This window comes from Anopheles bellator, chromosome X (genome assembly GCF_943735745.2).
Source record: "Anopheles bellator chromosome X, idAnoBellAS_SP24_06.2, whole genome shotgun sequence".
NCBI classification, from domain to species: domain Eukaryota; kingdom Metazoa; phylum Arthropoda; class Insecta; order Diptera; family Culicidae; genus Anopheles; species Anopheles bellator.
Window position 1 is genome coordinate 3,607,113 of NC_071287.1, and position 18,847 is coordinate 3,625,959.

The following is an 18,847-nucleotide window of genomic DNA, read 5'->3' on the forward strand; positions in this document are numbered from 1 at the left end:
AGGCGCATGCGCTGGTGTCGATTGCGCGAGACAGATAGGCGGTGTAGAGAAACAGGGAGAGAGAGAGGGCTTGGTGTGGAGCAGGAGGGAGGGGATTGGAGCAACGGCACGCGCGCCGCCTCCGCGCTCTGGCGCTGTCCGATGTCCGATCGGCTTTGCTACTCTGATCGCGTGGCGAAGGATAAGGCCGGCGCGCTGCGCAGCTTCTCGCTGATGTCGTTCAAGTCCGTTATTACCGGGCGAGCGAGCGTCCAGGTGTTTATTGCATTATAATCCAATGCCCCCACCGAAAACCGATCATAAAACACGCGGAAGCGGGATGGTCGCAACAGGCGAAGCGACACGTGGTTCAGTGACCATTGTAACCGGTCAATGGGTTCTAATTTCGCATCGACCTTTGGGGTTTTACCTTAGTTTATCAGGACGACCACCAGGTCCACTAGCTCGCAAGCGAAAGAGACAGCGAGAGAGAGAGAGAGAGAGAGAGAAAGAGAGATATTAAATGATTTTCAGATTTATAGTCTCTGTATGATCAAAACGGTGTGGCAATGGTGTGAACAATTAATCAATCAATGAAAAAAAAATTCCATCGGAACCTCTATGCCTTTTTCCGTTCGTCCTCTCATCACTTTCATCATTTCTTTTTGTTGTGTAGATTGTAGAAAAAAACACAATGTATTCTAAGCTTATATTACTGTTTACCAATAGCATCTCTAGCCGCTGAACTACATACACTGCCTACACTACCGGGAATATCCCCCTGGAACGGCACGCATCTATATTCAGCAATCTGGTACAGAAAACAAAACAATTAAATGACCTCAACCCGGTAGCAACAATAAGACAATCTTAATCGATTAACGCAACGCACCGTAAGCGTCTTACAGGTGAGCTACTCCGATATCTCTTAAGGGAATCTTTTTAAGCTGGACTAAATTAACTGTTAAAAAAAATCATCAAATACGGCCCGGTCCGTTCTTCTAAGAGAAAAAAAAAACAGTATTGAAACAATTATATCTTCCTTCCTATCGGATCGCACAATCAGGAGACGCCCCCACGCAGCAGCAGGATTGTTCTCCCATTGTGAAATTGCAGAACGGAACGCAGTCCCGGAATCGCCAGAATGTCGACTGTTGCTTGAAACAAAAAATAACCATCAGTCTAGGTGAGTGGCTCCTGGAAGTGCAATTTGGGAGTATCTGTTAGAATGAAAAAAAAGCCAGAGCCAGAGAGCGTAATAAGAAAACGCAAAGGCGTGCGTCTGCTTGAAAGTCTACTTTACGATTTATTTCTCGCTAACACGTGATGCAGAACGTCTCAAAAGCTTTTGTTTGCGCTAGGTATGTCTTGAATGTACCTAACCAACTGTGCTGGTGCTAGTATCCTTTTCCCATCCGTAACATCTATCTTACCTTCACTTTGCTTTAGTATTCAATGTTTCATATTTTCTGTCCCTGCTACTGGAAGAAGGTGCATGTTTTTTTTGTTCTACAACCTGCCGGAATTACTCTTCGGCCGTGTCCTGATCGAGCAGTTTGTTGATGTTCATAATGTTCTTGGTGCTCCACGGTTCGAGCGGGTCCGGCGGTGACGTTTTACCGCCAGTTTCACGATCTTCCGAAGTCTTGTCCGACGGAGCTCGTTGACGCACCGTCACACCGGCGCCAACGATTGGTGCGGATTTCATGCGCTTGCCCATCTTTGCACTGCCGTCCCCTCCGCCGCCACTGGTGCTCTCGTTCGAGGTGTCGGGCGATATTTTGTTTCGCTTTCCGCGCGCCAACCCGCCGGCATGGTAGTGTCCGTGGATCTCCTTGGAACGTCGCCTGGAGCCTTCGGGCGCGGTCGAGTCTCCCCGCTCGCCGTGCGACAACGTCCGGTTCCGCTGGTGGAACTGTTCCATCCGCCGGTGCAGCTCCTCCACCGAGACGGTATAGTTCTCTTCGTCGTATTTCTCGGTTCCCCCGGCCGTTGAGTTTGGACCCTTCGAGCACGGCGTGTCACCGCCGTCCATCAGCAGCAGCAGCTTTGCGTCGACTGCGCCCGGTTTTTCCACCGGTTCGGCGGTACCCTTGTCCTCCCAGGCGATCATGAACAGTGGGTGCTGGTCGCCCTTGCGTTTGTGCGAGGTACTGCGCGAAACGGCCGATTTGGCGCGGCGTATGAGCGATATTTTTCCGAGCACCGGTTTCTCACCCACATCGCTGTCCGTATCCTCGAGCGCTTCGAGCGTTTTGAGAAACTCGCGCTCCTTCACGGGATCGACCACGTCCTTGGGGTTCTGGAAGAGTGCCAGTTGGTTTATGTTTTGCTGCTGCTGCGGCTGCTGCTGCTCCGATTGCAGTTGCTGCTGTGAGAAGGCCAACTGATCGCGGCCGACTAACTGACTGGACTGCTGGCACACACCTACTTCATAGACGTGGTCTAGTGTCGAAGCGTCGATGGCCAGCGTTTTTACGCTCAATGCGTAATTTTCGTCCACCGAGGTCGACTCCGAAATGATGACCAGTTCGCGGAGCGGATCTTTGAAGTGCTTGCCATCCGCACGGTCATCATGTGGCTCACCTTCAACGGAGTGATGTTTGATGAGCGCCGGAGTAGCGACCATCGGGGCCGGGACAGTGACTGGTATCTTGAGAGCCACTGGCGGATGCTGCTGAGCTCCACTAGGCACCGTGGTGGTGCCCATCAACGCCGGGGCCACCAAATTGGTCGTCTCCGTGCTTACCATCACAATGTCTTGGGTGAAGGACATAACATCGATTGCCGCCGTTATTGCGAACGGGTCAGCCAAATCATCGTCTCCGATACGCTTCTTTTTGGCAATCTTCGCCGGTGATGTGATCGACGACCGGCCCCACATGATGCGACGAAGCTCTTCGCCGGTCATGCTACGCTTTTTGAGCTCGTTCAGCGTTACACGCAACACACTCTTCCAGTTGCTAACCGCCCCTTTGCGTTGCCGGGCTCGCGTTTTGCTCTTGCTCTTGATCACCATCACACCGCGTGTCTCGTAACGCGGGTCATCCGATGGACCGAGGCCGATTGAGTACTCTTCCAAATAACGCTTGGCGTCGTCCTGGGTGACCGCTCGTTCCAAATTGACCACAATTTTGGCCCACTGCTTCATGCCTTCCTTTTCCGCCTGCTCGATCACATAGGCGTAGGTGTTGCCCATCATGGCGATCAACATGTTAAGCAGCAGAATGGGCACGAAGATCATGAATATTACGAACACCGTCTTGGCCAGGTTTGGGTAAGTAGTCAGGTTGAGATCAGCGTACTGAGCGAAAAGGGAAAATTAGAAACAAACATCAGCATTCAGTGTGGTACACTAGATCTTAACCTATCGATACAAATCATATTCCTTGTTGCCTTACGTCGTAATCACCAAGAGTCGTCTGGAACAGTGCCATCCACGTGCCGAAGTAGCTACCAAACGGCGAGTCCTCGGCATTCGGGTGTCCTTTGTAGAGGAAGTAAAATGCCTGGGAAAACCCGAACAGCACAATCATGTAGATGATGCCGAAAGTAAACATATCGCCAGTGATCATGGAGAAGATCATGGTTACAAACGGTCCAGTCAAACCGATGGCTCTGGAAAAATAAAGCAAAAGAACGTTTCAAACGTAGATGCATTGGACAGCTCCTGCTCACTATGGGTGAGATGAGACAACACGTTACCCGGCAAAGAACATTAGCAGAAACCAGCTGCCGGGAACGGCAAACAGTAGAATTGCTTCCTCGGTTTCCGTATCGCCTATCACACGCAGCGGAATACAAGCCAGGATGAGAATGTTCGATATAAGAAAGATAGCCTTTGCCGGAGCTTGACCCTACCGGAAAAAGAGTGTTTTTTACATGGTAACAGTTTTGGTTCAGGTGTTTGCATTCGTACGCAAAGTAGCACCCACCAGCGACTTGAGGAACGAGAATAATCCTTGATTCTTGATTTCGTCTCCCTGCTGCAGCACGACGTAGCTCAGCACCCCCATGACAGTGGCCACCTCGAACCCGTATCGTATCCAAGTGGACAGATCAATCTCCGCTTCCGCTTCGTACGCCGAATCGTCACCGTCGGCTGACCCCCGATCACCGGCATCGTTTCGGCCGGTTTCCGATGCATCATCGGCGTCGCCAAACATCCGCACCGGTCGCAGGTAGACCGAACACGACAGGCAAAACAGATGTATCGCGAGAATAAGCAAACGCTTGAGAAACTGATTACGGGCAAACGTTTTCCATTTTTCGTCGAGCAATCGCTCCACTATACCGCCATCCAGCATGTTCAGATGCTCTTCCTTCGTGCCGTTCAGAATGATGAAAAGTGCCGAGTTCCAGTTGGTGCTGCCGTCCGGCATCAGTGTGTCCAGTGCGTTCAGCGGATACCCCGAGCAGGTGATGTTACTGTACCGCCAGAACTCGCGCGCCGATAGTTCCAACATCTCGCGGAATACTTCGTCTCGGCCAAGCCGGCAGGCAAGCGTGAGCGGCGTTAGGCCGGCGCCATTAACAATACCGTTTTTGCACGGCAACTTTGGATGACGAAGCGCGTACCCAAACATGTCAAGCTTATCACATACGACCACCATATGCAAGATCATGTTGCCAAACGAATCTTGCGCGTTCGGATCAGCGCCGCATTCCAGCAGCAAATTGTACACCGATTCGTTCGCACAGCAGGCGGCCCAGGCCAGTGGGTACTCGCCCAGGTACGCTAATCCCTCGTAATCGGTCGTTTTAAGCGGCTGCAGCCCTTGCTGATCTCGTGGAAGGAAAAAGCGCCCGGTGGCACGTTGCGAGACGTCCGCGCCGGCGTCGATCAAGTCGCCGACGAGCTCGTTGTTGCTGTACGCGATCGCAAGATGGAGAGCACTGGCACCAAGATACTCCTCGCCCTCCATCACGTCAATCGCTTGTTCCGAAAACACGCGCAGTAGAATGCGGGCAAGTCTAAGGCGAAGATGAAAATAATGAGCAGGAAAACGATGTAATGGTATTAAACCCCTTTCGTTGTGGAATGTTTCCTTACTTTGTATGCACCTTCGTATCACAAATAATTAGCACATGCAATAGACTTTCGCCCAGCAGCCCACGGTATTGCATCTGCCAACAGGCCTTATGGTCTATCCACTTGCCCAGCGGATCATGCGGTGATAGCGATGCTTCAATAGGAATAATAACCTGTAGAAAAATACGTTTTTAAATCACGTGATTAACATCAATCATTCTCGTTTATCAAAGTTTGTCTGAAATCTGACGGGACCGTTTTTTAATGACACTTACCTCATGATTGTCCATGTACTTCCAGCGCAGGTACTCAGCTCTATTGATGATCTGCCCACGGCCCTTATTGTACATGAACACGCCAAACTGCTCGCGTATTAGTTGCTCCACCGCCTTCTGGCCACCGATTTGAAACGCGTCGATCAGATCACCACCTCGCTTGTAGTTCGCCATTTTATACAGCAGACACTGGTTCGAAGCGGAAGCTGACTGCGAAATTACTTGGTCTAATATGGCACCGCCCTGGGGCGTTTTGCGTTTTTTGCGACAATAGCGCAGCATATTGAAGTACACCATAGTGCTTAGTGCCCTCACTAAGATCTCGAAAATAATTCCTTCTGCGATTCGTACAGATATTTGGATAAAAGCGACACCGAAACGTGGTTGCTGCACAATCTCTGTGCACAGCACACAGTGTGCAACTACCACAGGAATCACGACTCACGTAACTATCACACGATAAACCGACCAATTGGCCATGATTTCGATTTTCACAGCTCCCGAACTTCTCATGCAATATCGATCTAACTTATTTGCAGCAACACTCCGAGTAGTTATTGATTTAACAGGTGCGACGTCGTCAACAGTAACCAAAATTAAACAATCAGGCGCACCGATGTCCATGAAAGGAACAACATGGAAATGCATATTTTGCTTTACGGCATGAAGTTAATGCTTTACTTGGTTTACACAAAAAAACACCTAGTACATGAAGTCCAGCGAAAGTTGCTATATTTTGTTCCAGTTTTTTAATGGGTTTATAATATGTGCATAGCGAAATATGGCTTAAATTGCACGCAGATATTTTCTGCGCGTGTTGAAACCAAATGTTAGGGCATTATATTACATGTCTTATTTGTCTGTCCTGTTTCCATTGTAACTATATTTTAATTATAAATTCGGCCCGGTGCTTTTAAAAAATATTTTAATTCAAACTAATTGTATTAAAAATACAGTTACAAACAAACTACGAATTAGGAAAACGCAAAATTCGAAAACATATGCTGAAATCAAATGCTTGCCGTCTGTACAGTGCTACAGACGACATTAAATTTCAAAAACTGTAGCGTATGTACTGCATGTAGGATTATACGCATACCTCTTTTTCTCTGTCTATTTTTTCCTTTCTTTCTCTTTCTCTGTCTCTCTTATCCATCATAACAACTGTCGAGCGGTCCTGGCTTGCAATAGGGCATCCCTCGCTCGCTTGCGGTCGAGCGCCGGAATCTGGTATTAACCGGAAGCCGGTTAATACCAGATTTAGCCGGAATCCACCCGTTATTAGCCGGAATCCACCCGGAATCTGGTATTAACCTACGGAACCTACTGCGCCCTCTGTGTCCTTTCATCACATGTCCACCCAACACGTTTTAGTGCATATTTGCAGTGCAGAAACTGATCGGTTTGATTAGAGTAAATAACAATGGCGAGGCGAATAGCAAAACTTAAAAAAATCAATTAGAATGCAATAATTATAGTATAATGTGTGTAATATTATAGAATGGTTCGAAATAGACAGAATTAATTCAATAAAATATATAATTAGATATTTTAAAAATAATAAAGATATCTGCACAAACATGTAAACGTAAAATGTTTCGTCGTTATAGCGTTAGCCTATCCTAGAGCGTGAGAATGATTCAACCATGTTCGATACGTACAACCCATTAGTTGCTTCTAAACTCAACTTTAAGTGAAACCAAATTTTCGGGATTTAGCTATTAGCTGTCCATATTAAATAATCTGAAATCGACCTAGCAAACGTTCCTAAATCTGGTCTGAAAATAAGTGGGTGGTCTAAATCTCTATTGCTCTGTTACGATTGTCTCTGTTCCAGACCAAGACCGCTCAGCGGTTGTAATTGCCGGATATAAATCAGAACTGTCAGAAGATTGACAAACCGATTTTGGGTTAGAAACCGACCACTTATTAATACCGACGACTAACGACGAAACTAATCGGTGCAACATAGACGTATGATCTACGGACGAGCAACTATCTTCACGTTGGGGTCGGACATTTCAGCCCGGCCCTTGTATATGTAGTGTTAAGTTCGCTACACAGTGTTAGCGCACACCTCAAAATCCATGACAAAACATACGTTAGTCCTGTTGCTGCTGATGATTTTCCTGCTGTTGTTGATGATGTGATCGTTGTTGCTGAGATTGCTGTTGCTGCGTTTGCTGCTGTTGCAACTGCTGAAACTGACTCGTACTTAGAAACACGCCAGTCGGTGCCGTATGTATAACTGCAGGCCCTGCTTGCATCGATGATGTGGTTTGTAGAAATATTGGTTGACCAGATCCAGTGGTGGTAGCTGTTGCAGATACACCAGCAGCCCGAATGAAACTCAATTGGTTTTGAGGTATCGAAATCTGTATTCAGCAGAAGAAATGACGAAGGGAAGTAGTTTGAAGTAGTAACAAACGTTAGTCTGTGTTAGCAATTATGGTGTGCACATTACCGGTATTTGCGTGATTTCGCCCGAACTAGTCATCACTTGCTGAAATAGTTGGAGCGCTTGATTCGTACCCGTATTCGCGGTTACGCTGGACGGGTTGCTACTGCTACTAGTCACCACACTTGCATTGGCAAACGTTATTCCTTGAAGACCCTGTCGAAACAAAGCAAAACCGATGTTGGTTGACATTTTTCTAAGCTTCAAATTAAATTCAAATTCAATCAAAGCATCGCCGCATCTGAGCAGAAATGCTCGGAACAACTGGACTTTTAACAAAATATATAATGATGTTAACAGCCTCCGCGAACACCAACGGCGAAGCCAGATGTTTACATCCTTAGTATTTTTTATATAGCCTTAGTATTTTTCAACAGCTACGGCCCCGAAGTTGTTATTCTCGCGCCAAAACCCCTGCCACACCGGGAAACGGAAATCGAACCCATGGCCAGCTGCGTAGCAACAGGTCCTGGGATTTGAAACCGCGACAACGACAACGAGCGTTACCGACTGCTCTATCAACGGGGGCTAGAAGCTTTGATGAAAGTATTTTACGGGGATTTTATACCTGTGATAACTTTAACGGTATTTGCTGGAACGAAGGAGCTTGAGACTGGTTGGTTCGCTTCAGTTGCACGATGCTAGTACCGTTCGTCACTTGTGCCACCGTTTTTGTAGCAGTCGTTGTTGTTGTAGCTGTATTCACTCCTGCAATTGCTACCGCAAGAGCCGTTGCTGTTGGCGGGTGCTGCTGTTGGAGGACGTGTTGGTGCTGCTGAGCCAGCTGAAAGTAGTACTGTATGTCGTCCCCGGCAACACCGACTGCCTTCATCTCGGCATAATCCTTCTTGCCAACTTTAATGTCATCCCGCGGCACGATGTCGATGAGAAAGTCAAACTGATCGTACTTGCTAATTGCCATCGCGATGTCACTGCGTTGCAGCGTGCGGCGTTTATTGTGCTCCGTATGCAGCCAGGCTCGCAGTGTTAGCTCGTGGATAAAAATTTCGATAGCTTTCGCGAACAACAGCGGTGCATCCGATGAGATCATCTTAACGTCTTCATCCAGTTTCATGATTTTCTTTATACGCGCAAGCGGTAGCACCTGATTGCCAGGTTCAACGTTCCGAATCCCCTGCATATCGCGCATTACATTAGGCCAGAATTTTTGAATATTTTTCTGCGCTTCTGACATTTTTTCCTTGCTACTTGCTGCGCCAGCAGAATTCGCCGGGTTTTCCATTGACTTATTTTACTGCGTACCGCTGTGTTACAACCCCCCTAGGGAGCGGGAATGAAATCACGCCAAACCAAAATGCACACACGAAAGACGAGAACGTAAGGACGAGACGTTGCCTTCGGTACGCAGATACTTGATCGTTTACTACGCTACTTCAGGATATTGAACAGATTCTGAATACGTTAACGCTTTCACTGTATCGCTCCAGGCTCAACTTAAGCCCATCAATTCTTTCACGAAGAATAGTTCGTCAAACTATATGTTTACAATGTCGAAGTTAACTTCCCGTTGTTTCACCATCATAGTCAGGTACAGCATTGCACTCTCGAACATCATCGAATAAATGTACACAAGAAATCGCACAACACAATTTTAACATTAACTACAGTGAGCGATATAAATACGGTGAAAAAGTGAACGATAATAGAACAATATCTAATGCTTTCTCAGGCCTACCAGAAACACTACTTGCAAGCGTTGCGTTGCTGTCATCACTCTCGCTATAACTAAAATCAGTTTAGACCGCATCTTTGCTGGAAGAAGTCTAGGCAATATAAGCTAATTATAGTATTATAGCATTATAGCAGATCGCAGCGTAACGCCGTAACGTTGCTTTCTGTATAAATTTCCTTTAACTATAGCATCCAACACGCTTTAACATTGCACTGACTCAAGCGATGAACGATAGTATTTTTGTTATATTCAGAAATGTATTTTGTAATGTATTTTGTAATGTATTTTGTAATGTGTTTTGTAATGTATACACGAAACCATTCATATGAGATACGCCGCATACAATAACAGTAACTATATGTTACTAAACGTCATTCTATATGTCATAGTCTTGTCGGCAAAAAGGTTCAATGGTTGGTTTCCTTTTCGGTTTCGGTGGTTGGTTGGTTGGTTCACTTGTGATGCGCGTTGGTTGAAGGAAGGTGGTTTTCTACTTCGTCAGGTAAAAAAGTTTCGAACGCAGCGTAATGAAAACCGCACTCCCATAATCATTCGGAACATACGGTGTCGACCTGTCCGGTTTCGTTTACTTGCAGATGAGTGATCAATTTTCCCAAAGTATGTCGTTATCCGCTGATCAGCAAACCCCGGCGGCGGCCACCACTCGCCAGCCTCGTCTACGCCTGCACCGGTCTACGACGGATAACAGTAAGCAAATCGCACTTCCACCGAAGATAATTACTCGGCAAACTACGATGAACATCGGAACCATTGGCCATCTAATGCACGGGAAATCGACAAATGTGCAAGCCAGTTCTGGTGTACAGACTATTCGTTCCAGGGACGAGTTGGAGCGCACTCTTGTGATTAGTCTCGAACGTTTGTCTCCGAAGACTATTCACACGTTGACCACTGATACTCAAGCGTTGCAGGACTATATGCAGAAGAATGCTGAACGAAATAAGGTTCCGAGCCGTTCCAAGACTATTCACACGTTGACCACTGATACTCAAGCGTTGCAGGACTATATGCAGAAGAATGCTGAACGAAATAAGGTTCCGAGCCGTTCCACTGCACCGGTGAATGAAGAGATGGCCTGTAGCAGTAAACGCAGTAACAAAATCTTTCTACATGATGAGCGTCAGCACCAAAAACTTCGTACTCCGGGAAAAGCCGTCACCGAGCGAAATCGCGGAAATCCAAAGAAACAGGTGAAGATCGAGAATGTTTTCCAATCGCCCACCCAAATAGCTCCGGTGAAATCGGTGACAATTGCAAATGGCTGTACACCAGCTAATGTTAAGAGAACGCAAGTACGGCAAGAACCACAACAAAATGAGCCATCAAGAGCAACCAAAAGGCTACCTATGAAAACTGTCCAGGTGGCGACTGTGACCCGTCCTGCACTGTGTGATCGGAACGCAATACTCACCCATCGCGAAGCTATGGCGAAAAATCGCGACGGCTCCAGCAACGCTGGATGTAGCAGGGCAGCGAAGGGAAAAGAGAATTTTGCGCCAGCAGTGCAGAGGCCCTCGTCGGAGAATGGAAACAGTCCAGAGGAACAGTACATAGTGGAAGAAATTCTGGATGTTCAAATCATTGACAATGAACCGTCGTTCCATATTAAATGGGAGAATTACGGTCATCACCTTAACACTTGGGAATCGTTGAAGAACGTTCGAAGCTGCTCACTGTTAGATGACTTTCTATCCGAAGCGATAAAGGATGATCGTGTGTGGTTCACGGTCGAAGCAATTCGACAGCGGGTTCGAATGAGCCGTCGATACCGTCAGGCGCTAACACAGCATCACAGCAGGTTGAAAAGAGAAAACGAAATAATATCGGAACATGCACAGTACGATTTCAAACAACTGCAATCCGATTTGTTGCTGATGGCCAAACTGTGGATGAATCATTCGAACAATACGCAAATCGGGAAGCGAATCACACAGGCCATGTGCTGGGAGCTGTCGTTTTTCAGGCGTGAAGAGCAACTCGCCCATTTGAAGGCCTTTGAAATTCAAATCAACTTTTTCGAGAAGACGCTCCGCGTGGCTGTAGTAAACGATATTGATCTGGAGCCACCGCCCAGCAACTTTTCGTATGTGGTAACTAACTTTCGTGCCGATGGGATCGTCATACCAAACGATCCGACCAGTGGTTGTGAGTGTAGTCAGTGTCATACCAAGGCCAATTGTTGTGGTCGGTTGGGTGGAGGCCACTTTGCGTACAATCTCAATGGGAGGTTGCGATTGAATCTTGGTGAAGCCATCTACGAGTGCAACAAACTTTGTAAGTGTGGAGCAGAATGCCCCAATCGAGTGGTACAGAAAGGGAGCTCCTGTAACCTGACGCTGTTTAAAACGGCCGACGGGCGCGGCTGGGGAGTTAGGACGGAGGATATTATACGCAAGGGCCAGTACATTAGCGAGTACTGCGGCGAAGTGGTCACACGCGAAGAGTCTGATGAGCGTCACGAAATGACCAATGCTTTGGGGGCCTCTTTTTTGTTCGATTTGAGTGCCATGGACGGGGAATGCAAGTACACAGTCGATGCCACGATGTTTGGCAATATTTCGCGATTTTACAATCACTCGTGCGAACCAAACTGTGCCTTCTGGTTTGTATGGGATGACTGTCCCGATCCGTTTCTACCGCGGTTGGCACTGTTCGCTCTACGGAAAATAGAACCGGGCACTGAACTTACGTTCAGCTATACTAGGCAAAGCTGCGAAAAGGGAAGCGAAAAAGACGCCAGAGACCTCAGGGAATTAATAAAATACATAGAATGTATCTGCGGTAGCTCAAAATGCCGCAAGCGTGTGTTCTAATCACTATAGAAGGAATAGGTATAGAATAGATTACAGTATAGAATAGGAACTGAACTCACTGTGACTTTTATCACTTAAGCACTATGGACTATGAAAAAATAAAAGAGAACTCTATTTTGCTTTTTTTTTTAAAACGCCCATAGTTAGTAGCCTTTTCTCTTTCTGGTTTCTTTGGCCCATGTTACGGTTATGGGTAATTATATACGAACTGAATCATTCTTGCTCTCCGTTGGCTCTGGCGCCGACAGTTACAAATTTTCGCGCCAAACGCGGGAGAATTTTTTCTTTCGATTCGAAGTGCAAATGTTGTTTTACATATTTTGCATGCCAGATTTAGAAAGTGGCAGATTTATAGAAAAGGTTGCATCCTGACTTGGTTTGCTACAACGCTTCCGAGCCTCGTCATTGTTACGTATCACAGGTGAGGCTCGAACAATGTTTACCACTTTGTCGTTAAATCATTTATTTTTGTGGTTCTAATATACATTGTTTGATTGTGTGATTGTTTGGTTTTGTCTTTTTATTATTTACTGTTGGCGTGAGCGATTGCATTTTACCTATTGCAGTGATGTTGGTGTAAATTATGTAACTATATAGTTATAGTATAACTCTGCTCTGTACGGTTATCAAACCCAGCTGATGTATGCCCACACCCAGCATAATAATATACAACACATGGGTGAGTATGGGTCTTAAGCGGGACGGTAAACTAGCGGAGATTACCGAATGGGAGCAGCGCCCGAGAGGCGCAATATGACGCTTGCTTGAAGCATCGAACGAGGCGGTAATTAAGATAACGAAGACAAACAACTTCGAGTCGCCGCGTAGAATAGGCGAAGCTGACATTCTAGCTTAGTCAAGCAACGGGGGCGCGCTGATGGCGCACCAGTCTACACCTAACAGCCCCACTGTGAGGTTACGTTGAACCGTGGTGCACATTCCGTTCCTACCTCCTTTCTTCGCAGTCGTTAGGTAAGGTATGCTGTGTTTCACGTTGGTGGTGTGGATTCGTTTTTCTGTCGTGTCTTGTGTGTCTAAGCGTCTCAGAGCGTACTCTATAAGCGGCGTTTTCCAATGTTTTCAACACTTTGCATTGTAAAACAAACAGCATCATCAATATCAATCAAACGAACGAAACCGGTAGAACGGACTACGAACGAGCTTCAACATGAGCTGTGCTAATGGTTTGACCAGCAAAGACCTGCCAGATATAGAGGTAAGCCTTCACGGTTGCTGATAGTAGTAAAGTAACAATCGAACTGAACCGAGGGGACGAACAAAATATGTAGCTAATATGAGCGTTAGGATAACTCGACACCAAAGAGCTTTGTTTTGTTTTCCTTTTTTGTAACAAACCAATTAGAGGCAGTATGCAGATGTATTGCAATGCTTGGCAATTGACTGATTTATATGACCGAATGCCGCACTAAAACTCAATATTTTAAGCGGTTAGCACAAACGCACCCGTTCAGGCCACTCGCAGTGTAGCAAGAACTACTATCTAATCAAGTGTGCACAACCAAAGTTCAAACCTAGCCTGATCGCGCTAAACGACCTTGAATTGTAAATCGTAAAGTGCTTGCACACAGTTACCGATAAGCGATTGTTTCGCTCAGCTCTGGGGTGTGTGCCTGGTGTAGATTCCTGCGTAGTAGCCATTGCACTAGGTACTATTAATAAATTAACAATTTTCGAATGCTAATTAGATAGAAATAAATAAATTAGATGGAAGCGTTTTTTTGTTATCGACAACTGTATTCGTTTTCATTATTCGTTTTTTTTTTTTAATTATGCGTTTGTTAACATCACTGCCACAAGTCTTACAAAGCTTGGATGAAAACTGTAGCGTAGAATGAGCAGTGAAATTGCAAAACAATAACATCAATTAATCCAATGTTCCGCCGTGTACAACGCCCACAGAGTCTGCTTGCCCTGAACCCACGCGTCAAAACCAGTGGCAGCTTAGTTCCGACGGCCGTGACTAAGTCGTTAAAGAAGCACTGGAAGCGAAACGGGGACCGTTCCTGCGCAAGTTGCACACCGCTCCTGAATGACTTTTCGGACATCAAGCACACGACCCTCTCGGAACGGTCGGCTCTGCGCGAAGCGGCCCGATGCCTCAAGTGTGCCGATGCGCCATGCCAAAAGTCTTGCCCGACGCAGCTAGACATCAAGAGCTTCATCACCAGCATCGCCAACCGCAACTATTATGGTGCGGCGAAGGCCATCTTCTCGGACAACCCGTTCGGCTTGACGTGCGGTATGGTGTGCCCGACCAGCGACCTGTGCGTGGGTGGGTGCAATCTAGCCGCCGTCGAGGAGGGCCCGATCAACATCGGCGGCCTCCAGCAGTTCGCTACCGACGTGTTCCGGCGCATGAACCTGCGGCAGGTGGTCCCACCGAGTGCCCGTGCTCTGGCTCAGCCCAACAAACGGATCGTCCTGCTGGGCGGTGGTCCCGCATCGCTGTCGTGTGCCACCTTTCTGGGGCGGCTCGGTTACCGGAACATTACGGTTTACGAGCGCCACCGGTACCTGGGGGGATTGAGCGCTGCCGAGATCCCGCAGTATCGGCTGCCGATGGAGGTGGTTAATTTCGAGAACGACCTCGTGAAGGATCTGGGTGTACGGATTGAGCTAGGGCGCTCGCTCTCGGTGAACGATCTTACCGTCCAGCGGCTGTTGCAGGACGGCGCGGACTGCCTATTTCTTGGGATCGGGCTGCCAGAGCCGAAGGTGGACGAGGTGTTTACCGGATTGACCGCGGACCAAGGTTTTTACACTTCCAAGAGCTTCCTACCACTGGTCTCCGACGCCAGCAAGCCGGGTCTCTGTGCGTGCAAGTCCCAGCTGCCCACCCTGACCGGTAACGTGATCGTGCTCGGTGCCGGCGATACGGCATTCGATTGCGCCACGTCGGCGTTGCGATGCGGTGCACGCCGAGTGTTTGTGGTCTTCCGCAAAGGCAACAACAACATCCGAGCCGTGCCCGAGGAAGTGGACCTGGCGCGTGAAGAACGGTGCGAGTTCATACCGTTCATGACGCCAAAGCGGGTCATTTTAAAGCAGGGCAAAGTAGCGGCCTTAGAGCTGTGTCGCACGGAGCAGGACGACGCTGGCGATTGGATCGTCGATGAGGAGCAAGTGACGCGCCTGAAAGCAAATCACATAATATCCGCTTTCGGCTCGGGCCTGTACAACACAGACAGTGAGTGTGTGCTACTGATACGCTTCATTCTCTACTACGACTAAGACTTTACCTTATTAATTCATTTTGCTATCCCGTTTACTTTCGATCCCGTTTCGCATCAGCAATCGAGGCTTTGGCGGGCCTGAGAATGAACCGTCACGGTTTGCCGGAAGTTGACCCGAAAACACAGCAAACCTCCCTGCCGAACGTGTTTTGCGGTGGCGATCTGGCCGGGACAGCCGAAACCACCGTGGAATCGGTGAACGACGGCAAAACGGCGGCCTGGTACATGCACTGTCTGATGCAGGGCCTTCCCTTCGACGCACCGATAGACCTTCCGCTGTTCCACACGGAGGTCGATGATGTCGACATATCGGTCGAGGTGTGTGGCATACGTTTCGAGAACCCGTTCGGGCTGGCATCCGCCCCCCCCAACCACCAGCACCGCCATGATACGGCGTGCGTTCGAGCAGGGCTGGGGATTTGCGGTCACGAAAACGTTCGCCCTCGACAAGGACATGGTGACGAATGTGAGCCCCCGCATCGTGCGCGGTGTCACGGCCGGGCAGCATTACGGGCCGCAGCAGGGAGCGTTTCTCAACATCGAGCTAATTTCGGAAAAATGTGCCGACTACTGGCTGAGCGGGATCCAGGAGCTGAAGCGCGACTTCCCGCGCAAGGTGCTAATTGCGAGCATCATGTGCACGTACAACCAGCAAGACTGGGAAGAGCTGGCGTCGCGTGCTGAGGCCGCAGGAGCGGATATGCTCGAGCTCAATCTGTCCTGTCCGCACGGTATGGGCGAGTCCGGCATGGGGCTCGCCTGCGGTCAAGAGCCGGAGCTGGTGTACAACATATCACTATGGGTACGCAGTGCCGTCAAGATACCGTTCTTCGTGAAACTGACACCCAACATCACCGACATCGTGGCGATCGCGCAGGCCGCCAAGCGTGGCAAAGCTGACGGTGTCTCTGCCATCAACACCGTCCAGGGGCTGATGTCTGTCCGGGCAGACGGTACACCATGGCCATCCGTCGGGGTGCACAAGCGAACCACCTACGGCGGGGTGTCGGGCAATGCGACTCGTCCGCAGGCGCTGCGTGCCGTTTCACTCATCGCCAACAAGCTGCCTGGATTTCCGATCTGTGGTATCGGTGGTATCGACTCCGCCGACGTGGCCTTACAGTTCATTCAGTGCGGTGCACCGATACTGCAAATTTGCTCGTCGGTGCAGAACCAAGATTTCACCGTCATCGAGGACTACATTACGGGGCTGAAAGCGTTGCTCTACCTGAAGGCTCGAGCGCCTCCTGGTTCCGATGGACCCTGGGAGGGGCAGTCACCACCAACTGCCAAGCTGCAAAAGGGTAAACCGGTGGTTCCGCTCCGTGGCCCGGACGGTCAGGTGGTGCTGCATTTTGGCGAATACAAAAAGCAGCGCGAAGCAGCGATTGCCCGACAGCGACAGGAGCATGGGCCCATGTGGGATCCATGTGCCCAGAACGTTGCTGGCAGTGCCCACTCTAACCCTTCTAGCCTTGCCTCAGTTCCCAAGGTGCGGGATGTGCTGGGAATATCTCTACCAATGCTAGGTGACTACAAAAAGCTTGACAATACCAAGCAGGTGGTGGCGCTCATCGACGATGTAAGTTAACTTGAACCATACACTTACGCATCCATGCGATTTGCGTTAGACATGCATCACTCCACTCACTGATCGTGGATTGCTACTTTCAGGATCTTTGCATTAACTGTGGCAAATGTTACATGACTTGCGCCGATTCGGGCTACCAAGCAATCAGTTTCGATCCCGTGACGCATATACCGCACGTGACCGACGATTGTACCGGTTGCAACCTGTGTCTTTCAGTCTGTCCCATCATCGATTGCATCAGGTACGTAACACCTACCGCCATCCGCCAAAGTGATTCGAGATCATTAAATCTCTGTACTCTTCGCTTATGTTTCGCAGTATGGTCCCGAAGACGATTCCACATGTCATAAAACGAGGCTTGCCGGGCGATGGAACGATTAAGATTCATGCACTGACTCCATCACAATAGCCACAGTTCAGAACAGTTTTATATATTTGGCTTTCAATAAATTACTTTCCTTTGAAGTAAGTAGTCCATGTTGACTCACAGGCGACTGATATATTATCGATGTTTTCGGGAATGCCGCGTTTGGTGCATGTGCTTCATAATTTTTGCACTGCGGAAAAATGCTTATTAAAAGAGGTAGGGCATAAACAACAAAAATGGGAAAATAAATAAACCAGCTTTACAATGTCCTGTAAAAGCATGTTTGCGTTCATGTCCTAGTTTTCTTGTCCACCACTTTGCTACTCATGCTATTCATTTGATACCGTTACGACGGGCATCCGGACGGTCTGGCGCCGTTTTGGCGGCGACAGTTCTGGCGACGATCTGCACCCTAAGCAAAACATTCGCGTGGATGCGATACGGCTGACCGAAAGTGGCTTTAGGATGGCGAGGCTGACCATTACCTGCGCATGATCAGTTGGTGTGTCCGGGACCGCTCGATCAGTTAGGCAGATCGGTTGTTGTTTTAGGACTTCTAGGGAAAAGGCCCGTAAGCCCGCTTTTTGAATGGCGAGGTCGAGGGAGCTACCCTTTATTTTTTAAAGCAAGGGAAATCACGCGGTAGGCGGAACTCCGCTCTACCTGGACGCGGTGATCGTCTTTCTGGCGACTGGAGAACTCGAAACAAAAAAAAGGAAAAAGTGAAAAAGGACCCTTTCAGACACTCGAAAGGCGAAAGAGTGCAGAAAATAAGGTTTAGGGTCCAGCCTCAAACAGAGTGAAACAGGTAGAACGGACGAAAAAGGCTGACAGACAGGAAACTAGGGACACATTAAAGCCAGGGCTCATCACAAAGAACAGGGAAATCAGTGGTAGTGTAGTGATATGTGCACGGAACATCCGGAAACAGTGCGAACACAACACCAAAAACGCCAGCAACGCCAGCAACGCCGACACCAAAAAGGAAAAAAAAGGTACCGGGTGAGTAAATGCACGAGTGAGACGGTGATAAAAAGGAGAAGGAGGGCGACCAGAAAGGACCATCAACAACTCTCATAAGATGCTTCAAACGAAAGGACCTTTTCAGGTCCAAAACCAAAGACTCACTTTACAACGCTACGATTACATAAAAAAACAATCTACTAGTCTACGAGTGCAACAAGAGGCTGACCAAGAAGGAAGAACCACAACGAACCAAATCGTCAACGAGTCTTCCACAGACGCTCCAAAGGAATGGACCTTTTCAGGCCCAACCCCAAAAAAAGTTACCTACCCAATAAATGAACCCTGAAATCTGACTAAAAACAGAACCAAAAAGTAAAAGGTACTCAAAGTCAAACACA

At 48.2% G+C, this 18,847-nt stretch overlaps 3 protein-coding genes across 3 annotated transcripts; 1 reads left to right on the top strand and 2 right to left on the bottom strand.

The window, feature by feature from the left end:
- Window positions 1-1,504: 1,504 nt before the first annotated feature.
- Window positions 1,505-5,583, bottom strand: LOC131213624 (uncharacterized). Its single transcript, XM_058207701.1, has 6 exons — window positions 5,287-5,583; window positions 5,033-5,184; window positions 3,915-4,953; window positions 3,685-3,836; window positions 3,381-3,597; window positions 1,505-3,283 (listed from the first exon to the last, which is right to left on the bottom strand). The coding sequence occupies exons 1-6, from the start codon at window positions 5,581-5,583 to the stop codon at window positions 1,505-1,507; spliced, it is 3,636 nt and encodes a 1,211-aa protein (XP_058063684.1).
- Window positions 5,584-6,001: 418 nt separating this feature from the next.
- Window positions 6,002-9,411, bottom strand: LOC131213457 (nuclear transcription factor Y subunit gamma). Its single transcript, XM_058207498.1, has 3 exons — window positions 8,313-9,411; window positions 7,751-7,900; window positions 6,002-7,661 (listed from the first exon to the last, which is right to left on the bottom strand). The coding sequence occupies exons 1-3, from the start codon at window positions 8,985-8,987 to the stop codon at window positions 7,389-7,391; spliced, it is 1,098 nt and encodes a 365-aa protein (XP_058063481.1). The 5' UTR covers window positions 8,988-9,411; the 3' UTR covers window positions 6,002-7,388.
- A 3,718-nt stretch (window positions 9,412-13,129) lies between these two features.
- Window positions 13,130-17,753, top strand: LOC131213960 (dihydropyrimidine dehydrogenase [NADP(+)]). Its single transcript, XM_058208219.1, is given in 7 exon segments — window positions 13,130-13,243; window positions 13,380-13,487; window positions 14,192-15,487; window positions 15,592-15,888; window positions 15,890-17,107; window positions 17,200-17,357; window positions 17,435-17,753. Coding segments are annotated over 6 exon segments (3,108 nt in total). The 5' UTR covers window positions 13,130-13,243; window positions 13,380-13,439; the 3' UTR covers window positions 17,526-17,753.
- The last annotated feature ends 1,094 nt before the right edge of the window (window positions 17,754-18,847 follow it).